At 34.1% G+C, this 21,884-nt stretch overlaps 1 protein-coding gene and 1 long non-coding RNA gene across 2 annotated transcripts; both read right to left on the reverse strand.

Moving 5' to 3' along the window:
- Positions 1-3,368: 3,368 nt before the first annotated feature.
- On the reverse strand, positions 3,369-4,413 carry LOC135801976 (uncharacterized). The gene is made up of 2 exons (XR_010550492.1): positions 4,372-4,413; positions 3,369-3,450 (listed from the first exon to the last, which is right to left on the reverse strand). It is a non-coding gene; the product is annotated as an uncharacterized lncRNA (long non-coding RNA).
- A 9,158-nt stretch (positions 4,414-13,571) lies between these two features.
- Positions 13,572-15,007, reverse strand: LOC135801930 (MAGE-like protein 2). Its single transcript, XM_065315454.1, has 2 exons — positions 14,969-15,007; positions 13,572-14,903 (listed from the first exon to the last, which is right to left on the reverse strand). Exons 1-2 carry the CDS (start codon positions 14,978-14,980, stop codon positions 13,896-13,898), a joined length of 1,020 nt encoding a protein of 339 aa, XP_065171526.1. The 5' UTR covers positions 14,981-15,007; the 3' UTR covers positions 13,572-13,895.
- Between the last annotated feature and the right edge of the window lie 6,877 nt (positions 15,008-21,884).

Raw genomic sequence — 21,884 nt, forward strand, 5'->3', positions numbered from 1 at the left:
TAAAGCTACGTACATAACATTGAACAAACAACCTTGTAGTTTTAAGAAGATTGTATTATTTTAGTAATGCGATGAGAGAGACAAACTACCAAACGAATTATATGATATTATTATAATACGTAGAGAATATTTAATTTTTGAATAAAAAAAAATATCGGAAGATGCAATTGGCTTGAAAACAAATTTCTTGATATTATTACTTTCATTTTAGAATACGTAATCCATTGTATATTATGAAATATTTATTTATAAACTTTACGTGAATATTGATTTACAATTTTTATATGTTGAGTTAACATGTTCTGTTTTACACTAGGTAATTACATATATTTCATTAGTTGTTAATATTAAAACAATTATAATATTTATTTAAATTTTTGTCAGGGTCAAATATAAAAACGTTTATAATGATGAGTTCGCAGCATGAGTCAAATATTTACTTGTTGGTATTGTGCTCATTTGTTTCAATGAATGCTTATACACCCAGTTTTAATTTCTGTTCTGGATTTAAAAAAAGTTTTTACTAGATTTGACCTTGAATTAAACTGGATGTATAAATCATTGGGAACAAAATTATAATTGTATCATAACAAGTAAATATTTGACTAGAATTTGTGCTAACTCAAGCGATTTTTAAACGTTTTATGTTATTTTGATGTCATAAATAAAGTTTATAGTTGTTTTAATAATATTGCAACAATATTGAATATATGTAATACCAGGTATAAAGAGCTGTATGTTGGGTTGCCTACATTATAACTGCAAATTTTAATTTCTCACTCCAGGTTCTTTGATTTTAAAAACTTTTTACCAGATTTGACCTTGAATTAAACTGAGTGTATAAATCATTCATTGGGAAACAAATTATAATTTTATCATAACAAGTAAATATTTGACTAGAATTTGTAAAGCAACTCATGATTTTAAACGTTTTATGTTATTTTTGATAAATATAAATAAAGATTATAGTTGTTTTAATAATTTGCAACAATATTGAATATATGTAATACCAGGTATAAAGAGCTGTATGTTGGGTTGAGTTTCTACCAAAGAACCCACAACATGGTCATCACCAGAACCGGCGAAAAGTATGGATTTGATAGTAAAATCTTCAGTTTTGAGTGTGGAAGACGCTGTGCCACCATGAAGCTGCATATTTGCATTCAAATGCAAGAAAGCTGGAGCAATTATTCACCCTTCTACACTGTTTAGGTGCTTAGCCTTGACCGTCGTCAGGTGGTGGGTACAGAACAGCTGGCCGCGAGACGTGTCGCCACGAGGCTTCGTCGTCAGAATAATCCGCTTTCAAATAATTGATGTGTAAATTTACGATTAATCCGGGAAACAAACGTGTTTACTATTGTGCTAGTGTGGGATTAAACATACGTAGGAACTTGTAAACTGGGTACATTTGTTATTATGATATTTTACAAACGTACCATGCGTTTTGTAGCATCAATTTCCTACGTCCTGGCGAACGCATAAACACAGGATCGCGAATTTGGTCACACCGATGGATGTTGCACCGATACACAAACTTGTTTGCTAACATTTTATTTACAAGCTATCAAATCGTTTGATTCTATTTAGGTTTCTTTTGATTCTTAGCCAGCATAAGTCAAGATGATGTTCATCGAAAACAATGGGACACCATCTTCGCCTTACTGAATAGTTTAGGAAATAGTGTTTATTTCTACAGTAGTAAGTTTATAATACAGGATCATAAATTTTACAAATTGTGTTAAAATTGCTTTGTTACAGTTGTGCCATGTATAACAAAATGAAATAGTTTGGAACTGGGAACGCAAAGGGTGGTTTTATGTCCAGCTGCACATCGAAGCCAACGTGAACAAGGGGTTGATGAAATACTGGGGAACATTTTTGATTGTTATTGTTATTTATATATTAACATACAAATTATACTTGCATATATATGTTAAAACACTTATTGGTCCTTTGTGGATTGGAAGTAATTAATATGACTTGATGTATGAATATGAATATAATTTATATTATTAATCACTTTTGTTTTATTTTTGTATTTAAAATACACTCTTTATGTCAATTTCAGGTTGAAAATTTGGTTTTCATTCCTGAAACCCCTTTAGCGGCCTTCAGAACTATTGCAACTGGAAGTTCCTTAAACTTTATGATTCTATATTAAATGCACTTCAGAACTACAAAAATCAGCGTTGAAATATTCAAATTTTAAGTTATGTCATTAAAAGTGTCCTTCAAAACGACTTTTAAAAGTTACTTCCTATTTTTGATCGAAGAGCAGGTTAAAGTAATTTAGTTAAATTATTTGCCTCGAAGAACCGGGCCGAACTATTTTGTTAAATTATTTTCGTTCGAAGATGCCTCGAAAAGTTTTCATCACAAAAAGGCAAAAGATTTCCAATTTTTTATGTCGAACGCTGTATTCATTAAATTCGTAAAATAGGGCCTAAATCTGGTTAACGTTAGCAAAAAAAGCTACTAAAATAATCGATGTAGAATTAAATTTTGTATCATAAACCGAAAACAAAAATTTAAAATTCCAACATTTAATTTTCAACATAAAAGAGAAATCTTTTTGCCTTTTTATAACAAAAATCTTTTCTTAAAATTTTTGTGCCATTTTATCATTTTTCAATAAGGAATCCATCCTGTACAGAATTTTTTCAAGGATCAAGAATATGAAGTTATTTTTCTTCTAGCTCATATAGTTGTCGAGATAATTACGATTTAATCTTCTAATTAGAAATGTTGAAAATTAAAATTAGAATTTTAAATTTGGTTTCGAATTCTGATAGATCAATTAATTCTACAATTATTTTAGTAATTTCTTTTGCTAGCATCAACCGTTATGGCCCTATTTTCTGGTAATTAGCCGTATTTAAAAGGTCCAAAATACGCTGCATTTGCTGAATAAAGATTTTAAACATTAATTTGTTTCGTCAACAATTAAGCTACCGCTCTCTTTCATTTGCTCTTCCTCTCTCGCTTCGCGATCCGAATAAAACCTGAGTTTCCCTGACTGTTTCGAGTCCACTTTGTGTCATTTTGCCTCCTCAGAGTCGACAAACAAAGAGATTGAATATTAGATCGCAGAAAGTTGAGGAGGTTGGGATAAAGTTTTCGCGGCACCAGTAAATGTGCTGCCTCTGGTATGACGGACCGAAGCTTAAAACTTCGGTAGTTGTAGTTTTAATTGATAGATGGCACTAGCATGCACTTTTCTCAAAATAAATGTTTTAAAGGATCGTTAAATATGATCGGGTAGAAATAACAGAAATAATTTTAATTAGAAACTTAAAAATATTCTTTATTAAAGAAACACACAAGCATACATTTTGGGAGTCAATTTGTGTAATAATAACAAAAAGTTATTAAAGATAATGAAATTTAATAATAACAATCTGATGCAAGAATGGTTCTTCTACGATATCAGACTCAGGTGCAAAATCCCTAAAAACAAGTTAAAAAATTAGTCCTTCAAACATAAAAATGCAATTTTGGGGGTTAATTTTGGTGAGACAATTACAAAAGTTATGTTTGAAAATGATGTTGAAATTAAATACTTACAACCCGGATGCAAGAATGGTCCTTCTGACGATATCAGATTTAGGTGCAAAATCCCCAAACAAGCAAAATTAGTCCTTAAACATAGAAATGCAATTTTGGGGTTAATTTGTGAGATAATTACAAAGTTAAGTGTTTGAAAATGATAAAATAGCCCAAGTACTACAATTGATGCAAGATTGGTCCTTCTAATGATGTCAGACTTAGGTGCAAAAATCCTCAAAACAAGCAAAATTAGTCCTTCGAACATAAAAAATGGAATTTTGGGGGTTAATTTGTGAGACAATTACAAAAGTTAGTGTTTTGAAAATGATAAAAGAACAAAATACTTACAACCTGATGCAAGAATGGTCCTCTACGATATCAGATTTTAGGTGCAAAATCCCTAAAACAAGCAAAATTAGTCCTTAAACAAAAAATGCAATTTGGGGTTAATTTGAGATAATTACAAAAGTATGTTTGAAATGATAAAGAAATTAAATACTTACAACCTGATGCAAGAATGGTCCTTCTTACGATATCAGATTTAGGTGCAAAATCCCTAAAACAAGTTAAAAATTAGTCCTTCGAACATAAAATGAATTTTGGGGTTAATGAGACAATTACAGTTATGTTTGAAATGATAAAGAAATTAAATACTTACAACCTGATGCAAGAATGGTCCTTCTACGATATCAGATTTAGGTGCAAAATCCTACAAAACAAGCAAAATTAGTCCTTTAAACATAAAATGCATTTTTGGGGGGTTAATTTGTGAGATAATTACAAAAGTTATGTTTGAAAATGATAAAGAAATTAAGTACTTACAATCTGATGCAAGATTGGTCCTTCTACGATGTCAGACTTAAGGTGCATAAAATCCTAAAACAAGCAAAATTAGTCAACTTCGAACATAAAAAATGCAATTTTGAGATTTAATTTAATGAGACAATTACAAAAGTTATGTTTGAAAGTATTAAAGAAATTAAATACTTACAACCTGATGCAGAATGGTCTTCTACGATATCAGATTTAGGTTACCACAAAATCCTAAAACAAAGCATAAATTAGTCCTTTAAACATGAAAATGCAATTTGAAGGTTAATTTGTAGAATAATTACAAAAAGTTATGTGTGAAAATGATAAAGAAATTAAATACTTACTACAATCTGATCAAGAATGGTCCTTCTACAATATCAGACTCAGGTGCAAAATCCTAAAACAAGCAAAAAATTAGTCCTTCGAACATAAAAATGCAATTTTAGGGGTTAAATTGTGAGATAATTACAAAATTTATTTGGGAAAATGATAAAGAAATTAAATACTTACAATCTTATACAAAATGGTCCTTCTACGAGTACATCAGACTCAGGTGCAAAATCCTAAAACAAGCAAAAATTAGTCCTTCGAACATAAAATGCTATTTTTAGGGGTTAATTTGTGAGATAATTACAAAATTTATTTGGGAAATGATAAAGAAATTAAATACTTACAATCTGATACAAGAATGGTCCTTCTACGATATCAAACTCAGGTGCAAAATCCTAAAACAAGCAAAAATTAGTCCTTCGAACATAAAATGCAATTTTTCAAGGGGTTGAGTGTGAAGATAATTACAAAAATTTATTTGGGAAAATGATAAAAGAAATTAAATACTTACAATCTGATCAAGAATGGACCTTCTACGATATCAGACTTAGGTGCAAAATCCTAAAACAAGCAAAAAATTAGTCCTTTAAACATAAAAATGCAATTTTTGGGGGTTAATTTGTAGAATAATTACAAAAGTTATGTTTGAAAATGATAAAGAAATTAAATACTTACAATCTGATCCAAGAATGGTCCTTCTACGATATCAGACTCAGGTGCAAAATTCACAAAACAAGCAAAATTAGTCCTTCGAACATAAAGTAATTTTAAGGGTTAAATTGTGAGATAATTACAAAATTTATTTGGGAAAATGATAAAGAAATTAAATACTTACAATCTTATACAAGAATGGTCCTTCTACGATATCAGACTCAGTGCAAATCCTAAAACAAGAGCAAAAATTAGTCCTTCGAACATAAAATGCATTTTAGGGGTTAATTTGTAGAGATAATTACAAAATTTATTTAGGGGAAAATATTAAAGAAATTAAATACTTACAATCTGATACAAGAATGGTCCTTCTACGATGTCAAACTCAGGTGCAAAATCCTAAAACAAACAAAATTAATCCTTCGAACATAAAAAGTAATGCAATTTTGGGGTCAATTTATACGATAATCATAAAAGTTATTTAGGAAAATGATAAAAGGGAATTAATTACTTACAATCTGATACAGAATGGTCCTTCTACGATGTCAGACTCAGGTGCAAAATCCTAAAACAAGCAAAAATTGGTCCTTCGAACATAAAAAATGCTATTATAGGGAGGTTAATTTGTAAAGATAATTACAAAATTTATTTGGGAAAATGATAAAGAAATTAAATACTTACAATCTGATACAAGAATGGTACTTCTACGATGTCAGACTCAGGTGCAAAATCCTAAAACAAAGCAAAATTAGTCATTTCGAACATAAAAATGCAATTTAAGGGGGTTAATTTGTGGGAGACAATTACAAAAGTTATGTGTGAATATGACAAAAATTTAAATACTTACAATCTGATGCAAGAATGAATTAATTCTACGATGTCCCAGGCTCAGGTTCAAAATCCTAAAACAAGCAAAATTAGTCCTTCGAACATAAAAAGCAATTTTGGAGGTTAATTTGTGAAAATTAAAAGTTATTTGGGAAAGTGATAAAAAGAAATGAAATACTTACAAAATCTGACGAAGAATGGTCCTTCTACGATGTCAGGCTCAGGTGCAAAATCCTAAAACAAGCAAAAATTAGTCCTTCGAACATAAAATGCAATTTTGGGGTTAATTTGTGAGATAATTACAAAAGTTATGTGTGTGAAAATGATACAAAAGAAGTTAAATACTTACAATCTGATGTGCAAGAATGGTCCTTCTACAATGTCAGTCTTCAGGTGCAAAAATCCTAAAACAAGCAAACATTTGTCCTTCGATCTAAAATGCAATTTTGGGGTCAATTTTGAAATAATCACAAAAGTTATTCAAGAAAATGATAAAGAAATTAAATACTACAATCTGATACAAGAATGGTCCTTTCTACGATGTCAGACTTAGGTAAATCCCTATAAGTGCAGATTGATGACCCGCTTCCACATCCACCTGAGGTGAAAACAAACTTCATTAGTATAACATCGAGCCAGAAGTAATACAAAACGAAGTATTGCTGAAGTTTAGGAGTGTTCTTGGGGTAGTTTAAGTTGTATTTCTTATTTACCTCTTCTAAGGCTCATTCAACACAAACATTCTTGTAAAGGTTATATGTATGTAGGACAGTAAAATACCACTTATTTCCATTTAAGTGCTACAGTGATAACCTACACATCGTAAAATTGAAATAAATAATTATATAAGTTATTAAATTAATTTAATAAAGACAAATGTAAAACTTTATATATTTATGTTTTATGTATTATATTTTATGTATTATTGTGTCGATTGCACGGTCGATTGTGTCAACCTACACCGAGGCTTAGTTAACACACATGTTGTCTGTAAAGCGTATTTTACACTTGATAAAACACGTTAATGTCAGTAAACAACTTATACTTATTTCCATTTCAGTGTTACAGTGTTATAATTGTAACACCACACCTTACAAAATAAAAATAAATAAATACCTCTGGGCCTGTCAAAATTTAATAGAATCATTGAAATCGTTGAAGAAGCATGAAGTTCACAGCTGGTCCAAGATATCCGGCTCGTCTCGTTAAAACGTTAAACCTAAAAAAATAATAATTTGCCTTTGAGTTCCACAGAATTTAAATCAATTAACTCTACACCACAATCACTTATTATTAAATGTTAACCAAGTAAAATTATTAAGAAACGCGAAGAGTATCTATATAGATGGACTGATGAACAAAACAAAACGCATGCCGCACCACAACTAAACGCTCGACCGACTAAAAAGATAAACAATTGATAACCGGTACATCGAAGATGATACCAACCAGCGCTAACAAGTTCATACAAGCAAAGATTGAAACAAAATAAACATGTTTTTAAATTGTGAAATAATATAATATTAAATTGAAAATATTGGCCAGCATTAAAATTTTATTACTTTGTAGGGTAAATCAGTAACTTCGGAAATAAATGGTATAATTTTCGGTTCACCAATCTTTGCGCTGGTTTTGTGCTGTTAAAGTTGCCTAACGTGAAGTAACATTTTAAATTGGTGTAGCTGCGTATTCCTTGGTTTGCACATTGTATTTTAGCGGGATTATTTTGATAATTTGTTTGAGCCAACCATAGGGGGCGGCTATTTACAACGTATTTCCACTGTATTGATATTACATATAAAAATTACTATAAACCCTAATAAACTAATGGCTCAGATGACATCCTACTTCTTATTGCTTTTGTTTGCACCTGCTGAAATTAAAACGATATCAACGCTCAAAATTCTAAAATATTAAAACATGAAAAAAACTCAATTGATTACAAATAAATATTTAATCGCTCTCTAATGCGTCTAGTGCGTCCTAGTTTATTGAATAAAATAATATTTTCCACAACCTTCTAGATTTCGGTATAAAACCGTAAAACCCTAATCATAATTGACCTCAAAGTAACACTAGAGATTAAAGTATTCAAACTTGAATAAATTAGCATGAATTTTTTTAATTTGTGTGCAATCATCTGGCTGTGCATGCAATGCGTGCGTAAAATATACATTAAAACATTATGACTTAATTAAATCGATGAAAGGAACTCTGTGTTGCTGGTCACATATAAATAAAATGGAATAAGTGTGTTTGCACTTTATTTATTTGGTCATTACATATTCTGATTGAAAGATTGAAGAAAATGATCATAAAAAAGTGAGCGAATGGTGTCGCCAGACAATTTTAATGAGTGATTTAGACGAGCACAAAGCGACTCTCCAGAGACTTCTATCGGGATGCGACCAGACGCAGGGGCGGCGCGCGTTCCACTTCGACAGTTCCGCGACTGGCGCTAATCTCGTGCCGAAGCGGGCGCACTCATCCCACGCCCTCCCTTCGCACTGTGACTGGAATGGTCTGGGCGCCGGGATGAAAAGCAGTAATCTCTCGTTTTCGCACCATCTTTGCTCAGCGCCTAGGCAACGCCAGCACAACTAAACCAATTTCAACTTTACAATCCCAGCTGAATGCCGAGCAAAACGAGCAACCCGCAGCGCTTTGCCCGTGCCAGGCGCGGTACGTTCGGTTGCCTATTATCGTCGAGCTTATCAGCCGAGAGCCGAAAGCCTGAAGCTTGAAGTGTAAAGCCTTTCCACTTTACGTTTACGTTTACGGACGCGGCGCGCGGTTTAAACGTTTAATGAGCGAGATCACTCGGCGAAGATACGAAGATATCTTCGCACACCAACGCGTATCCAATTTAGGCAAAAATCCAAACCACAAAACTTGCCACCGTTTTTAATTTACTTTAATTAAATGTCACAATAGAGTTTAATGAAATTTTAATATTTCTATGAATGGAAATGTGCAAATGGTGGATTGAATTGTGTGCGCAATGCAGGCATGATGAAAGGACACATTCTGGACACAGTTTAGTTACTGATGAGAGTGACAGACTGATACGAATGGTTCGAATACAAATGGAAAATGCGACGAATCGGGGATCGCAAATGAAATGGCACAGCGCTGAATGGAAAATGGCAAAACTCAAAATGGAATTCTTATCGCCGCTTTTTCATAACACGCTGGACTGGGACGGTCGCACGGCCGAATGAACAGATCACGCACAATGGCACTGAATAAACAGATATAATCCAGGCAATTCAGGGAAACAAACTTTTTGAAAAGTTATATTACAAAACAAACAAAAATAAAATAAACTCTCATTAATTAATTAAAAATATTACGCAACACAATTAAATAATACTTATTACCAAATATTCCTAGTATCAATTCATGTGTCTACACACGTGACAAAAATTAGGGAATTATAAGCACTGTGTGCAAACACTGCACCCTGAATTCTGTACACCCTTTAAACTTGAGTGGGTCGCGTGCGACTGTTATATTCGAGGGGTTGCTACTGCTACAAAGCATCATTCAATAGAAGCGAAGAGAAAACCTAACTCGTATCATAATTGTAATCTAAATAGTGACATGTAACACATTTCTGTTACATTCGTATTATTTTATTATCCGAGTTATCTTTCTCTCGACGCCCGCCTTCGATGGGCTTTCACTCGCGAACGATCTAAATTGATATCTCTGCTACTCGCTGTAATAACGGGGCGTAATATGATGCAAACATGCGGAAACTAAGCTAAACGCCTGTGGGAAAATGATTACTAAACTGCATCCGTTTCCTAATATATTAATGCATGAAAAAATGAGAATGAAACGATAAAATTAATAAAATTTAAAAAATTTATGATTTTCTTACACAATTGACCTATAAATAAAAGTCTACTGCACTGGTAATGCACAAATTCTTAGAAGTTGTTGCACAAATGCTATATCACATCCGCTTGGAATGAATAAAAGTGAATTTGTTTCTATTTAGGTTAGCAAGGAAGTAATTACGACTTCTCGACGTCCGTTTCTGCATGTGTTCCGATTCCGTGCCGTTCGATTTATCTTAGAACACGATGCACGATATCGCTTTAATCTTGTATGCAAATTATCCGCAATTATTGCAATTGTCCGAGTTCAGATTTTAAATTAAAAATTCTTCCTGAGTATACAAGCAGAAAATAATTCAGCATCTCCAACAGTGCAAAATCGTTAAATAAATAACTAATTTCATCTCAGACACTGGTACAATCTGTAGATTTATTAGTTATCTTATGATTACAATTAAGCAATGCCTGCAACAGTCTCACATACTCGTAGAAAGCAGAACGAAAGACTTAGCAAGTGAAAGAAATTGAGGAAAAGCCACAGTCGGGCAATTAAAATTACACTGCATCAACGGCAGCGAGATTGAAGACTCAAAGAAGAAGAATTATGCAATCGCCCAATTCTATTAAATCCATTACGTTCGTTATTACTTATTACGCTTATTGTGACAGCAAAGAATTCAAAATTCAATTAACTCTGCCTGAAAATAACATGTAATTTCATTGAATGCTCAGAGAGTAAAGTAAACCTACATTGTAAACATTTGAGGCGTAATCCAACACAAGATGGAAACAGACGAACCATTCTTCACTTGTCAATGATAGAAACAAGAATGACTTTCACTCATTACATCGCTGGTCAGCTGTTGCTAGCTAACTGCACAAATGCAATCAGACACATATAATTTTTTTTTTCTGTAAATTTTCTCTATGCATGAAGCAAGATTTTCATTTCACTTAGTATTCGTGGTGTGTGAACGATTGCTGGGAGAGATTACCAGGATTACAATGTCAAGCTGCTTGTTCACTTATGTTTACCTCGTGTTAAGTGTGTTGCCGTGCGGGCGGGGCGCCATTGTGAGTAGCCCATTGTTGAAGTTGACTTCGGGAGAGTGTGGTGTGACAATGATAAGCCGATTACTGGTCGGGTCGTCGGCTTGTAAGCTCGAGATAAAACGCTCAACATTTGATCCCGTTGAATACGTCCAGCGAGAATTTTCGCAAGTTTCATTTATTCCCACATGTGGATCAATAAAAATTCAAAGTTTTTGTTGGTGAAATGAATATTTTTATGCTGGGTATTTTGTAAATTGATTTTTTTTATATAAAATTGGATTGTTATCTAGGTTGATGCACGCGAGCACGCAGAGGAAATTTTTAAGCAAATAAAATTCGCTGCGCGATAATAAATTTCTAAAATTATATTTTATGAGGGCCGGCGAGGAAGATGCGCGCGTGTGCGCACATGCCGTCGGCTCATCTCGGCGTCTATTATAATTCGAAAATTGGACGGGCCGAAAATTGACTTGCAAAATATTGTAATTAACTGGGACGCCCGGGCAGCAGCAGCGGCTAATCTAAAGGTAATCTAAAGCTCGTATACAATCATTAAACTCTCATTTTTTATAGCGTCTCATATTAGTTTCAGCTTTCAATTTTTATAACCAAATTTAAATCATAGCACAAAAAAAATATGAATGTCGCCAAAAAGTGATGCCACCTTTTAACTGTTTTATTTAAATGTGACCACCAACGTGGTTAGACAAACGATCAAAATTGTAATGACAATGTTTTGATAAAAAGTTATTTAGTGCCACCCTCGTTGTTGCAAAAGAATGTCATCCGAATGAAGCAATAAAATAAAAAATATTGAATGATTATATGTTATTGTGGGTTGAGTAGGCTTTTACCGACAGGTTGAAATCGATTTTTATTGATTTTTGAGGTTCACTAGTGATTTTCACTGAGTTTGGGGTTAACCGTGTATTTACCCAAAATTGAAACCATCAATTACTACATTATATATTATTTTCTTACTTTCAACCGCAAATAACAGGCGGTTAATAAAAACAACAAGAAAAGTTAATAAATTGGTGTACACTTAAAAATTTGTAACAACTTTCAAAATAAAATCAGTGAAATTGGAGCAAAATTTAATAAAAATACATATTTTGTCTAATGCACCACACTTAAAACTTATATCACAAGTCAATTCATGCATTTGTGCAGAACCGGCCTAAAAAATAAATCATTTTGTAATAAATCATCAAATTTATTTATTTTTTCGAAAATATGCAACAGTATTTATTGCAGCATCATAAATTCAAAAACATCTTTCAGACTTTGAATACATCAACTGACAACAACCCTTGAAGGCATTCTTCATTAGTAAGTGGTTCGGTGGATCTCAACGGTGGCATATAATTTATACCCGACACGTGCATACACAGGGCGCACACGTCGAGTGTTCAACCTGATATTATTGAATGATAGCGCTTGGACTACCGCCAACAACCGCACGACGCTTCTTTACAAACGACAAACGCCACCGCAACACAAACACACACACACACAATTACAATGTGAAATCTATATCAGATCGAAACTTCAATGGTGAACTAAAACCTTCGCCAGGTCCGTTCATAAGTTCACTAATTCAATGGCCAGCGGCTAGGAGGTTGATTTTTATGTTTTATTTAGTTACAGGTTGCTACCTGATCTATGCTGATATTTGAACACAGAAAAATTTTATGCATGGATAAAACAAGCTTTTTTTTCATGGTTTGTAAAATTTTTAAAGAAAATTGATTTTAAAATTATTTTTATTTGTTATCAATTAATTAAACTTAAATTTAATATTTCAACACTTTATTCGCCTTATGCTCTATTAATTTCATTTCGTTTTCATGCCACACGCTTTTCACGTATACGCATATTATGTACTCGTATAATGCAGATAGCGAACGTGCACTGCATTCGATAAATGTGATGTAAATCGCTTCCGCTAAACGCGCCGTTAATGCGAGCGCTAATTTTTATTACAAAACGCTCGTTTAACATAAATCCACGATTTACTGCGATCGAATGTAAGCGCAAATAAGGTAAAACACATCGCTTTCGCTCGTGGTTCTATCGACATTTAACTAATCGCATTTTTATTGCGTTTTATTCAAAATTTATTACCACAATTTGCGTATGGTTAAGTTTTTCAACCATCAATACAAACACCAACAAATTACACTTGCAATAAACATATTTTAAAATATAATTTGTAAAAAAAAATTACTTTCTTTTTGTGTTTGGTTTTGCTCATTACTCAGCGCCGTTTTTGAGCTACATGTTTAATTGCAATTACTTCCATTATTCGAACAGTGGACAATAGAAACTTGCGCTAACTTGTGATTTTGAAGTTGTTAACTTTTACGTTGTATGGATTAATGACTATCGAGGACAAAAACGCAGTATCCGTATTAATTACGAAACTTTTACTTTTAATTTTCTTTTCTTTTTTTTACCAAACTGCAAACATAACAGCACGAGTAATTAAAAACAAATCAGTTAATATTTAAATACGTTTATTATTTAACATTAATTAACACAGAAGCAGTAACTTGCACGTCTCTCTATAAAAATTTTGGGTCAAATTAAATAAAGATAAATTAAAATTTCACAATTTTTCTACATAAAAAAATAAAGATATTTGAGCAAATCGATGTGAACAGATGAGATTTGGGTGATGAATGTAGATAAATGTTACAGTTATAACAAATAATATTAATTAATAATAACAAATTCTTACTACAAGTCGTCCCTCAAGGTCGATTCGTGTTTTGGTGATTTCGATCGATTTTCTTCCGTTTGGTTTTTCTCTGTGCTTTACGCTCAGTAGTGATGATGTTCACGGTGTTCCTCGTGATGCGGAACCTTGATGGGAATGTGCACGGGTACCTTTACAGGGTAGGGTACTTCTTTCTCGACTGGATATGGTACTTCCTTATACACCGGGTAGGGCTTGTCGACTGGAACCTTCACCTCGTACGGCACTGGCTTCTCCACTTCGACTGGCACCTTCTTGATGACGGTGAACGGCTGCGGCACTGGCACCTTCACGTGGTACGGCACCGGCTTGGGTACCTCAACTGGGTAAGGCTTATCTACGGGGATCTTGACTTCGTAGGGTACAGGTTTCTCGACTGGTACCGGAATGTGTTTTTCTACGGTGACGGTGTATGGTTTGGGCACGTGGACTGTGTACGGCCTGTCAACTGGGACCTTCACCTCATATGGTACTTTCTTTTCAACGGTGTAGGGTTGGGGCACTGGGATCTCAACTTTGACTGGGTAAGGCACGCGTTTTTCAACTGTGTATGGTTGTGGGACATGTACCTTTACCTCATATGGTACCTTCTTTTCTACGGTGTAAGGTTGTGGGACATGAACTTTGACTTCGTATGGACGTGGGACTGGTACCTTAACTTCATAGGGAATCTTTTTGATGACTTCATAGGGTTGTGGGACGTAGTATGGTACCTTGATGTACTCCTTCACAGGGTAGGGTACCTTCTTTTCTACGGTGTACGGTTGTGGGACTGGTACTTTAACTTCATAAGGTACTTTCTTTTCTACTGTGTAAGGCACATGTTTCTCTACTGTGTATGGGACTGGAATCTTCTTCTCTACCACGACAGTTTTGACATGTTCGTGGTGATGCCCATGGTCGTCACCGCCGCCACCACCGCCAAAGTCATGTCCACCGAAATCACCAATGCCCTCATGGATACCACGTTTGTCGGTCTTCTTCTCCGCAACTGCTTTAGTGTCTTCCTTCTTCTCCGCAGACTTTTCCGCTGGTGCGGCCAGAGCTACCGCGCATACGCACACAAGAAATATCTGCAAACAGAAACCAATGAAACTGATTAATAAATCCACTTATTCACTGTGTTTGGATGGCTTACAAATGCCCTCATGTTTGCGTCGTATGCAATGGTGAGGAAGGCTCTGACGCTCTACAAACCTGCAAACTCTTTTATACCCAGGTACCCACCGTCTTCGCCGCTGTGCAGACTTTCTCGGTGCCAACAGTTGCGCGCTCGCGAAACAACGTCACAGTGCTTAAGCATAGCATCACACATTCACTATGTTTGCACATGTCACACACGGCTCGAAACATCCTGTATAACTTGGAGCAAAGAAAGAAAACAAACGTGCGAGGTTTCACTTCCACATCCGCGCATAACGCGCACGACGGCGGCCATTGCATAATCATCAACAAACGACAATCGACAAGAGCAAAACTGCAACGAACGAGTTGAAAAACACACCGATTGCTAATTTATCGCGAGCATCATCAACGGTTTAAAACAGAAACAGTAGTATAATAAAACAACAGTAGTTTAGTCGAGCGCACTGCTTCTTGTTAGGTCAGAAGAATGCTGAATGCTAGGAAGAAGTTGATGTTACTGTAAATGGATGTGACTGGTTGCAAGCTTTGTCAAACTTTACTGCATTACGATGTGTAATTAGGAAAACCAACAAACAATAAAAACTATTAATATTTCATGCATTATTGTATTTTAAATGCCTCAATAATACGTAACCTAACCTAACATAACCTAATTGTTGTGTAATGCAATATTCTACAAGAATGTCATGTTGAATCTAATTTTAATTGCATATTGCAATATCACCATGTTTGTACCGTTTATTATTTTGATGAAAAGTTGGTAAACTTTAATGAAATTAATTTTTTTTTGGCTGGAAACCTAAAAGATGTTTAGAATAGGAAGCCGATCCACGTGTAGATAATTAAAAGTCGTAAAATGCGAGCGAAATGCACGTTTTATGGCTCAATCAAAAATCGTTCGGCGCAGAGTGCTTTCGCGTTTTCTTCTTCATCTGATACGGGTTACAAACGAGCTGCGCCAGGTCGTCCGTGTGGCAACATCCTGATTGCAGGTGTAAATTCCATCAAATTAGCATGTTTTTTTTTCTCTTCGTTTTGCGAGTTCATCGGCATAACAAGAACTAATGGCAGCCAATTTTCGAAGCGTATTAATAATAATCGTAAATGATGACGACGAGACGACGCGGGCTCGACCACTGTTTTAGCCCCTCGCCTTTATTAATTTTTGTTGAAAAATCGTGTCACGTGCGCGTGTGTACCTACCTAATAAAGTCATAATTTTCGAGCTTTGCAAACGCCCCGTTTTAATGTAGAAGTTCGTTTTCGACCGCAATCGAAATGTGAATAAAAAACAACGGACCCGCGTTGTGCATCTGCGCCATTTTTCAACGACACATCGCACGCGCTTCAAAGTGCATCAAACTTGGGATCGAAGCCGCGGCAAACGGTGAAGATTTATTGCGGTCGGTAGGAAATTCGATGATCTAGGTAAACATACCCAGAGATTAAAAAAAGTAAATGAATTTGATTAGTGTGTGCATTTGTGTTAATTTAGTTGTTTGGGCACATGTCTTTTGTGTTTCTTTCTTTTCTTAATAAAATAGATAATTATGTTGTTTACATGACAGTAATTACGATTTCTTTTACTCATTTGCTTGGTGCATATGTTTAAATTTTAAAAATTGCAAAATTTTACAAGATAATATGACATTTCAATAAAATGGCCTTTTTATTTTTGCTTTTGTTTAAAAAATTAGTTTATCAAATTGCAAACATGCAAAAATTGACCTTGAAAATGTTGTAACAACTTATTTTGCAAATATACAGTTTATTGTCACGAAGAAAGATTTGTCTAAATGTCAAATTGTATTGTTGGCTGCATACCTAATAAAATACCACGTTCAATACTTGTATTACAACTCAAGCATTGATTTTTGAAGCTTATTAAACAAGATCACTAATTAGATACGTGCCAAAACTCCCATAGCATCACCTGTTTCAAACCACCTTCAAAATTCGTTTTAAATTAAAACATTTTAAGCAAAAAATGTAATTTTGTTTCGTCCTAATTAATTTACGTTCAATTAAATTAATTACATTTCATACAACGTGTCGTAACACTAAGTAAGCATGAGCTGACTTGCTGAGTGATGAAAAAGTAAAAATTGCACGTTCTCTTGCACGACTTATAATTGAGATGCGTAATGCGCACCTCGTAGATATTCGCAGCGAAGATTGCACCGAATAAAATCAGCAAGAAGGAACGAATGGAACGAATGTCTCTCATACACACACTAGCCACGCAAGAATTCTGCACTTCTTGCACTTTTCAAAGTGTAACACGTGTATAACAACAGCCGACTTCAATCGGCGATGTGTAATACAGAGTTTTATGTAATAAATTTCACTTTGCATCAATCTGAGACGAACAAGCTGACTAACTAACTAACGAACTAATAGCTAATTAATTAGCGACTCAAGTAATTAACTTTTTTATGCAAAAAATAAAATTTAATTAGTTTTTTGCATGAAGAAACCTCAACTAATTTTATAACGACACTTTTTTAGTTTATAGTAAAAATATAGATAAATCTATAAATAAATAATGAATATGAACATGCTCGACTTAATTTGCTATATTTCACAACTGTGTTATTAGAAGTGTAGTATTATACTTCTAAATAAGAGAAACACAACAAAAGAATGCATTATTACACTATGGTTGACGACAGGTAGTTGAGACATTACTTTTATGTTGTGCACATTCTTCTTTCTTTTGACAAGTCTTTGCAATCGGAAATAACTCTGTAAATTCGTATTGTTGATGTTCAGATATATTGTGACAACTTCCTACTATTCATAAACATTAGGTAACTTTATTTGTGTATAAATTCAGTCAAAATTGAAATAAATTCGTAAAAAACAGCTTTTTATAAATTTAAGGTTAAATATTTGACAGATAACCTTAAAATTTCCTTTGACAGATGATGCTAACCTAAATCATGTTACATAACCTAATTAATCAATTAATTGTATTAGAAGCAGATTGTTTTGTAGATATTTGATGTTTGATCACAGATTGAATAAGCAAGATTCAAGCAAAGCCAGAATTAGTCTCTTCGTGCGTTTGACTGGCAATGGCTTTTAGCCGGTTGTACTTTCTAATTGATAATTGCAATCCGCGTTCGCCATTAGCGAGAACTACGAGCGCATTTCGAATCGCGACTTCCATCAGACTGGACTGCGTACTGGACTTCCATAAGAATTATTCTTTCTTTATAAACGATTCCACTCGACTCGTTGACTGACTGACTGACTGCGCTCGACTCGACCGGTTCGTATAATAAATAAATAATGATTACTTTCGATTGTTTTCATTTTTTGCTTCTTTTCTTTTTCTTTGGTCCTCATTCATATACCAAGTGTTTTTAAAACTTTTACATTTATTTTTAATATTCCTACCTACCTATGCTTCTAAGAACTTTATGTGTTGAATGTGGCAAATTAGCAACTTTTGAATAATTTTGCCCAACCCTGTATAAAAAATCACTCTTTACACTGTGTATGCAATATGATTTTATTTTATATATTGCTACAATTGCGTTATGGTGCGTTTAGCGTGCAATTCTTTTATTGCTGTTATTAAAGTTACAGAAAACATATGCTCGTATTTCATGCGCTAATATTATGCAACGTGTTAAGATTTGCAATTATTGAGCATTTTATAAGTTTTAAATAAGTATCTTGCTCGTTTAAATACTCATTTGTCGTTTGTATATAATTTAAGTTGTTTAATCACTACGAGATGAAATGAATATGAATGAAATTAGGTTGCTTGTAGGAACTATTACAAATAGATGGCGTTGCGGTCAGAAATATATTAAACAATGTTTTTGTTTCGGATATTAGTTGGTATGAAATTAAATTTTAATCTACGATGACCAAAGAGTGAAACTTGCAATTATCAACACTTTTGCAACCAAAACAATTAATTATATAACGATTAAATTAAAATTTACTCATTGCTTACTAATTTGCGATTAATTAAAATTTGTAATTATAATTATAAAAAAAGTACAAATTTACTTTAATAACGGTATTGTAGAAATTCGGTTACAGTTTAATTACAGAGCTATTATTTTGTAAAATTGCTAATTACTACAAATTACTACCAAATGAATAATTTTTAAAATACATGAATATAAATATACCTAATGTGATTATGTGATGAAATAAATCCTTAATATGACTGTGTGTGTTGATATTGGAAGTTATTTGCAAATCATCCCCTCTTGTAAATATCATTTCAGGTCATGATAGTTGCCTTCGCCCGACAGCGACACAATAAACTGGATGAATTACAATCGGTCGGTGGCGATGCGACAGCGCGGACAGCGAATGGGGTGTGCTGCGATGTGTGACCGACGACGGGGACGTCGTTTCGCAACAACAAACACAGGTCGCCGACGTCCACGATGAGCTTTTCTCGTTTACTTGCAAGCCACACGAACATATTACATGGGGAGAAGGTATTGTCAATGTGAAGTAGTCGTAATCAACCTGTGTAAGGTTTATACTTTTCAAGTTTCAAGTTTTGCGTTTTTAGAATGATGTTGAAGTTACAAATTTTACCGCTAGATGGAGAATTAATTAGGATATTAGGCCTTTTCTTTGACCAAAATGTCAAAAATGTCAAAAATCAAAAGTGAATACCGAAAATACAGAAATATGTTTGAAAGCGTCATCAAAACTTCAAAAAAATATAAAAAAACGCTTAGAATTTAAAAGTATGTATTAAAATTCCAATGAAAATGGGTTGAATTTAGACGCTGAAACAAACTCAAAATGTGTCATTTTAATAGCCAATTTGCAATTTTTAATGGTAATTTAATTCATTTTTAAGCGTTACCATTTCGATAACCGTCCCAAAATTGCCACCAAAACTTCTAAATTTGCATTTACATGGAATCGACTTACACCAAAAACAAAAATTGTCAATGTGTAGCATTTGTTTCCCTTGGTAGCTGAATCACAAATTTATAAATTTATTCCCGCGCGGCATGTTAATTTGAGAGTCCACTAACCGTCGAATTAAATCAACGAAAGCGAATCACAATCCACACCTCTCTCATCTCAAAAAAGGTGTCCGATGTATTTTTTATTATTATTGTGTTAAATTCACTTTTGGGAGTAAGCCTGTAATTTCAAACAGAAACACCGCCTGCGTTTCACGAAAAAACAGAAGTCAAAAAACCCACCGTGAGTATTTTTTTCTCCCGCGTCGACAGCGGGCTACAAAAACAGGAAAAGAAAAAGGTAACACGTAACACGTAAAAAGTGTTAATGCGCAGGTGCAGGACTCGTGTCTTGTGTTTCATGCCATTATGCCATAGTTACAGATGTATTTAGATAGCAGAATAGCGATAGATGCTTCCGAACATTTATTCAAACGCAATATTTGACCCTTTTTGATGCTTTTATCAGCGCTTCGTATCTCAACAACGTTGGAACTAAGCACGAGGTGTCAAAATGTTTTGATTGACCGCTGAACACCGCCAATCAACGGCCATTATCTCAAATTAAGTTAAAACCAACAGGTTTCATTCTTAAACTTAATCTTGATAAAAATCAAAAAAAAAAATAAAATAACACTCACATATGGTGAAAATGGCACCCCAAATACAACCTAACCTCAAAACCAATAATAATTCATCATATTTGAATTACTTGGTGATAATAACAGGGATGTTATCTTGTTTGATGAAGTGTTCGGGTGTTGACGTGTTGATCTAGTTGTAATACCCGAAATCGAATGTAATATTACACTGGCTACCACCCACTGTGCAGTGTAAATAAGCAATATGTGTTATTGGTGGTGTGTGTAGTCGAGTGGAGGTGTTACGCTTAGTGATTTCGCATTATTAAACGCATTAAAGGGCAATAAACGGCGCACCACACAATCACGGTGGCAATCACGATGCCTGAATGCTGGCTGGCGCTCAGAGTCAGCGATAGCGTAATAGGTGCGCATATGTCCCAGGCGCGTTCCGCTCGTACGATTGTAATCACCCTGCGGTATGTTGTCGCACATGTTTCATTCGAGCGTCAAACATTCGAAACATGTGTGGACAAGTGTTCATCTTGACAAATATTGTATTATGGGTTGTCTATTGGGTTTATAAGTGGAATTATTTTATTTGGAGGTTAGGAAAATGGGGAAAAATGAAAATTTCGTTGAAATCAGAGCAAAATTTTCAAAAAAACAATTTTTTTTTGATTAACTGAGTTCTTAAACATCTTTTTGACCATTTTTATGCAATTTTTAGTTTTTTGGCAAAATTTGTGGTAAAAATTAAAAATTTGCAAAAATATTTTGTAAATCCAAAAATGGGAACCAGTAACTTCGGTAATAAACTAAAAATATCATAATAACCAATTATCTAAGTAATTAATAACTTATCTCCGCTTAATTAATACCCAAACCTATAACACGCCATGTTTTTTCCCAATTATTAGTTACCTATACACCAAACTAGATAAGAACTTCCAAAACAAGAAATGAAGAACGGAAATAACCCTTATAAGAGGTTTCGTGACACTGTCAACCTCATACGTGTGAGTAGACTGTAATTTTATGAGTTTTGAGCAGCGCCCCGCATTGTAGGTACCGTTGCGAGACGCGCATTAAAAACGGGCATCTGCATCCTAGCCCGAATGCCCAAAAGGGCTCCGAATTGTGAAATGTGAAATCCAGCGACGGAAAAAAATTAGGAACGGCTTGCGTGCGTCTCGCAAATATACCCGGCGTAGTCTCGTGCGACGATCAAATTGCTTCGGACCACTACCGCCCGAAATTTGAACATTGACCCAACGTTTATGACGCGACGGATTCTTATCGCTTAATTGTTTTTTTCGGCTCTCTTCCTGAAGACGCAAGAATGAAGTTACACGCGATTTTAGTTCAAAGT

The sequence above is a fragment of the Atheta coriaria genome, unplaced genomic scaffold (genome assembly GCF_025399875.1).
Source record: "Atheta coriaria isolate IRGN ID8LTWV9N9 unplaced genomic scaffold, Caltech_Dcor_3.1 hic_scaffold_14_pilon, whole genome shotgun sequence".
NCBI lineage: Eukaryota > Metazoa > Arthropoda > Insecta > Coleoptera > Staphylinidae > Dalotia > Dalotia coriaria.